We start from the raw sequence: 6,000 nt of genomic DNA, 5'->3' as shown, positions 1-6,000 counted from the left end.
AAACTAACCAAAACTACTAAAGAACGGAAGTCAGCAGAAAACTTTGCCCCACATCAGAAATTGTATCCAGGCGAAGACTCAGAACCAATAACTGCTAATACTTGAAATCCAGCAACTTTAAATATCTAATAAATAAATTGCTAAATGTCCTGTTGTTTTAGTCGATCTTTTCACACGAAATAATACTTTAATTTTTAAGGTAGGTTCTTGTCCGATCAGAAGACTTTACACTGGTTTGCCCACTTTTACTGGTAAGCCTTGAGTGTTCGCACCCTTGTTGAGAAGATGTGCCAGCACTACTAACAATTCAAGAGAGCATTTAAACAAGTGACTTGAATAGAAATAATTATATAATTCCATTTAATATATTACTGTAAACTAACAAAAAAGGGTCAATAGTGTCCTTTTCTTTCTATAAATCAAACACCTGTTTTTCTTTAATGAGATCTAGTTTTGAAAATTCGGTCCAATCAAGGAAAACCAAAGGATACTTTAATCAGAAAAAGTTGAATGTTTCCTTCGCCGCCCAATTTACTTAAAGTACAAATAAAACATTTTAATGGTGTTAATGAGACTTGTTTTCAACCTTTATTAACTTAAACTTAAATAGCACTTTTAGAAATTTACGAAGAGTTAAAGTATAACTGGTTATAACAGAGAGAATATTTGTTTGACATTTTCTTTAGAGTCAATAATTTAACAAAAAAAAACATTGTCATTATATATCCTAAAAATTTTGCGAAATTTACACAAATAAAAAGGAATAAATGTTCCAGTAGCCTGGTACTATATCATTTTCATTATAATCCGATTGAAGTGGTCTAAAAAATTGTTTAGACCCGCTTGATGTTGTCAAAATTCACAATAATTGCCATCTAAAGGTCATTTTCTCGTTGTCAGGACTTTATCGTTGATAATATTTTCAATAGCACTCAAATTTTTCGTAGAATAAATGTGTATGAACATTACTATAAAAGACATAAACTCAATCGTTTGCATGCCAGTTATAATTAAGAATAATTGAAGATCGAACATGAAAGGTTCGATGTCAATGCTAACGATATTTTTACTTTTGGGTGCAGTTTTTCAATCTGGATTAGCTGGTAAGCGTGTGGACAGACTACTTCGCGTTAGTTTTGATGACCCATATCTTGAAGCACATGACAGTTGTTAAAAATCCAGAATAAAAAGCCCGTAGTCTTCCGCCACAAATATATTAAAAATTAGCAAACAGAGCTATATAGGTTGGTGTTATTGAACTGTTCTAGCAGAAAAAAACTAGATTTTTGAGAAGTATTTGATAGTAAAAATGGCATGGCGATATCTTTAGTACTGACTGAGATATAGGGCGTTTTTCAATTTTCGATTATTTAGAAAAATTTCGATAACTTTTTCATTTATGTAAGTTTCTGATTCGGATAAAGGCACCGATAAGGGCACCGTCGTCACTGCACATAGGATTCTCGTATTAAAACATCATTCAATTACGACCACTATGTAGATATTCATTTTAAAAAACTAACCTCAACTGAAACATGTGCAGCGCCGGTAATTGTTAATAACGTGGTGGAGGAAATTTTCAGTTTCTGAATTTTTGGTTTATTAATAAATAGTATCGTTTAAACGATAATATTGGATAACAGTTACTTGCAATTCATTTGCTTGTTTCTCAGCCCAATGCACCTCCCAATACAGAGCTGACGCTACGGACTGTACTAAATTCTACGAATGCTCGAACGGAATATGGTCGCAATTTAATTGTTCATCTGGACTATACTTCAGTACAACACTTGATACATGCGTGTGGCCGCAGCAGTCGGGATGCGTTGCTGGTAACAATAATGGAGGCACCGAGCCGGATCCCAGCAACAACAACAACAATAACAATGGAGCCAACACCAACAACAATAATGGTGAATATTTAATTTAAATTTTATAAATAGAAAATAGGTATTTGATATTAAGCAATTCGCAATTAATCTTACAATTAATAGTTGGAATAGTAATCAATTTCGATATTTATTTGAATTTATCTACTTGATTTGCTAAAAATTTTATTCTCGGAAATATGAAATATGCATAACAAAGATTAAGGGAGAAAAGAAGATGCATTTTCTTACTGTAACCATAAATTCTTAAACAAATATGTGTGGTTGAGAAATATAAATATATATTCTTTGCATGATTCAGAATCAGTTCCAACATTTAGTAAATTGGATTTGGGAAAGTTAACAATATAATTGTTAAACGACTATCCGCAAAACCTGAAAATGCTAGGCAACTGGAAAAGTAAAAAGTTACTAACCGCTAGTATCATTAATAATCAATCAACCAATATATGTACGAATTGCAACGGCATATACCCAGTCAGTTGAAAATGTAAAAAAGCACAAGAAGAATTTTGTTAAGTGTGCTGATTTAAATGAATTTGAAAACAATGACATTTTCACTACCCTTTCCTTAAGTTTGTGATCTACCCGTGCAGGAATTTCTCTTGACCGTTTAGCTGCGTCTCAGTTACAGAACACCAAATTTAATTTTGATGTCTTCTTTAACAAGTTTAATATTTTGTTATTAAAAACATCCAAAATTGAAACGCACTGCGAAATTCTGATCAGATCTCAATATTCACTTTTAGCAGTATTTCATATGAGTTACCGGGTGAAATAATAAATAATATTTTTAAGTACGACTCGAAAAGTAAGTCTAGAAAATGCTTATACATACTTCGTGTTTCCAATTTAGGGCCATGCCTATCACAGTATAGTCCCCATCCTACCGATTGCGCTAAATTCCTTGAATGCTCCAATGGAATTTCTAAGGCCATTGACTGTCCAGAAGGACTATACTTCAGTCCGACCCTTGACGTTTGCGTTTGGCCAGCGCAATCAGGGTGTGTTTCCACAAATAATAACAATAACGGTAATAAAAATACTATTTAAACTTTTGCTTGACGTTTAACTTGCTATATAGTAAATAGTAAATCAAACAATTTGGGTATAGTGCATAGTAATTGATTAAAAAAATCCTCGATGGACTGATTTAAAAAATAAGATCAAAACATTTTTCGAAATCACTGTAACTATTCGGTGCGTTACGAACCTTCTCTTTCCTTTTGGAATGCACCCCAAAATTATGCTTATGCAAATCTATTTTACGAATAATAATGTTAAATTTGTTTTCTCCCCCTAATACCAAATTAAAATTTTAGGATGATAATGGATTTTGAAACCAATCCGATTATTCCTTTCAGAAGCATGTGCAGCCGAGTTCATACCTCACCCGACGGACTGCACAAAATATTACCAATGCTCTGACGGTGAACTAACACAATTCAGCTGTTCTGGTGGTTTATTCTTTAGTGCAAGTCTTGATGTTTGCGTTTGGCCAGACCAATCGGGATGCATTGCGATAAATAACAACAACGGAAACAGCACTGGCAACAACTCAAATGGTAGCGGCAATAACAACGGCAATGGCAACAATAATAATAACGGAAATAATAACAACAATGGAAACGAAAACAACAATGGCAACAATAATAATAACGGTAATGAAAATAACAACGGAAATGAAAATAACAACGGTAATGAAAATAACAATGGTAACGAGAATAACAATGGTAACGAAAATAACAACGGAAACGAAAATAACAACGGTAACGAAAATAACAATGGTAACGAAAATAACAACGGAAACGAAAATAACAACGGTAACGAAAATAACAATGGTAATGAGAATAACAACGGAAATGAAAATAACAACGGTAACGAAAATAACAATGGCAACGAAAATAACAACGGAAACGAAAATAACAATGGCAATGGCAATAATAATGGAAACGGAAACAACAACGGCAATGGTAATAATAATGGAAATGGCAACAATAATGGAAACGGCAATAATAACGGCAATAATAACAATAATGGAAATAACAATAACAACGGCAACAACAATAATAACGGAAACGAAAATAATAATGGAAATGAAAATAATAACGGTAACGAAAACAACAACGGAAACGAAAATAACAACGGCAATGAAAACAATAATGGAAATAACAATAACAATGGCAACGAAAATAATAACGGAAATGAAAATAACAATGGCAACGAGAATAATAACGGAAACGAAAATAACAATGGCAATGGAAACAATAATGGAAATGGTAATAATAATGGAAACGGCAACAACAATGGAAATGGTAACAATAACGGCAACGGTAATAATAACGGCAACAACAATAACAACGGCAACAACAATAACAACGGCAACAACAACAATAATGGAAACAATAATAACAATGGTAACAACAATAACAACGGAAACAACAACAATAACGGACAAGATGGTAAATAATTTTTCCAATTCAATTAATCAATATATCTGAAAGGAAGGCATTGCATTTTCAGTTTAATTTCTTTATTGTGCAAGTTTGCAACCTGTAATCATTAATCTCCCCACCCTTAAATAACACAAACTTTATGAATTAGAATAAATATTTAGAAAATCATTTTCACAAAGATATCAAAAAATGAAAATTAAGCACTCTAACAACGAAACATGTTGCGTTTTGTTTCTAATGGCCACCCCCTAGATGTCTATTAGTTGGCGAGCTATCAGGATAGCACCTTAATATTATCATAATAGATACAACTTCGAGTGAAGCACCATCTCCTAGTCCAACTACTACAACCACAACCGCTGCACCAACAACGTTGTCGACAACTGCGGCTCCAACAACAACTACAACTACGACGCCTGCTCCAACCACGACAACAACTACAACAACGCCAGCTCCAACGACCACTTCCACAACAACGACAACGACAACAGGTACGAATTTGAAAATTTGTTAGACCTGTTGAACACGGACGGCAAATCTGCCTACAAATAATAATTTGTACTTTTTTTTCGCCGCGGATTCGCCGTCCAAATGTAGCTAGACTTAGGAACATTTCCATGTTCCATTTTCTTTTCAAAATTAATACCTATTTTTTTTAACAGCTGCTCCACCACCAAACGGAGGAAATAACGGAAATTGTATACCATACTGGCCATGGGCTTACTGGCCGTGGAATTTGTACCCATGCTACTGGCAGCCGTAGATAGCTCGGTAAATTATCCGACTATTAATTAAAAATCAAAGAGTTTTACAAATAAAGTGACCAGAATATTTTTGTTATATATGTTATTTATTTTTAGTACAAAATACAGTTAAAGTTATTTTTCTACTCCCTTCTGCAAAATACCTAATTATGCACCCATCTAGCATGCGAGAAGCGTCACTTTACCACGTGATTTTCTTTTCCCACGGATCCGAACCACTTCGGACATTTCCGGGGTATTACCGCGCGGGTTTGGGAGCAAGCTTATGTTTTCGGAGATTATGCCGCACGGTTCTTTCGTGTTGTTTTGAAAAAATGTACCCAAAAACTTACAGTACTAGAAAAAGTATGTGTAGTATAGTATGCAATACGTTTGCCAAACTGGTTGCATAATATGCTATTAAGACATTTTTTAAAAGTGTCGAACATCCATCCATCCCTTCAACTTCCTTAATCCCTGCCTTCAGCTAGTGCGATAAAGAGATGATCGCAGCAAATCTTTACCGGATTTCTAGCCAACTAAACTAACACAATAAATTTAAAGTGATATTGTGCGGTGATATTTAAATGACTTACAGTTTCGTGCTTACAAATACTCAAGCAAGAGGTAAAACAATAAAAAAATAACTATTTTGGTTTTTATGTTGGTTCCGCATTAATCTAACGGCCGCTACCAAATATCATTACAGCAAAAAAAAACAACTTCCATTTAATTTATTATTTATTATATTTATTAACCAGTTTAAATGTGACAATTTTTTAATACATAAAAAAAATAATAGAAAATTATTTTTATAAAATTTGATTAGTATTAATATAATATTAATATATAAAATAACAAAACAAATTAAAACAAACAAATAATACATACAAAAAATACATTTGTCTTTTT

At 33.1% G+C, this 6,000-nt stretch overlaps 1 protein-coding gene across 4 annotated transcripts; it reads left to right on the top strand.

Annotated features, from left to right (window-relative positions):
* Nucleotides 1-966: 966 nt before the first annotated feature.
* On the top strand, nucleotides 967-5,185 carry LOC132698792 (putative uncharacterized protein DDB_G0286901). Of its 4 annotated transcripts, none has more exons than XM_060665076.1 (6): nucleotides 967-1,103; nucleotides 1,674-1,913; nucleotides 2,746-2,922; nucleotides 3,257-4,351; nucleotides 4,651-4,836; nucleotides 5,008-5,185. In XM_060665076.1, the coding sequence occupies exons 1-6, from the start codon at nucleotides 1,034-1,036 to the stop codon at nucleotides 5,106-5,108; spliced, it is 1,869 nt and encodes a 622-aa protein (XP_060521059.1). In that variant the 5' UTR covers nucleotides 967-1,033; the 3' UTR covers nucleotides 5,109-5,185. The 4 variants fall into 4 exon arrangements, with proteins under 4 accessions (XP_060521059.1, XP_060521050.1, XP_060521074.1 ...); XM_060665067.1 differs by having other exon boundaries at nucleotides 3,254-4,351; XM_060665091.1 differs by lacking the exon at nucleotides 2,746-2,922.
* The last annotated feature ends 815 nt before the right edge of the window (nucleotides 5,186-6,000 follow it).

The sequence above is a fragment of the Cylas formicarius genome, unplaced genomic scaffold, assembly GCF_029955315.1.
Source record: "Cylas formicarius isolate icCylForm1 unplaced genomic scaffold, icCylForm1.1 PGA_scaffold_10__41_contigs__length_53128322, whole genome shotgun sequence".
Taxonomy (NCBI): Eukaryota; Metazoa; Arthropoda; class Insecta; order Coleoptera; family Brentidae; genus Cylas; species Cylas formicarius.
The sequence above is the reverse complement of the archived record's forward strand: the minus strand, read 5'-3'. Positions and strand labels throughout refer to the sequence as shown.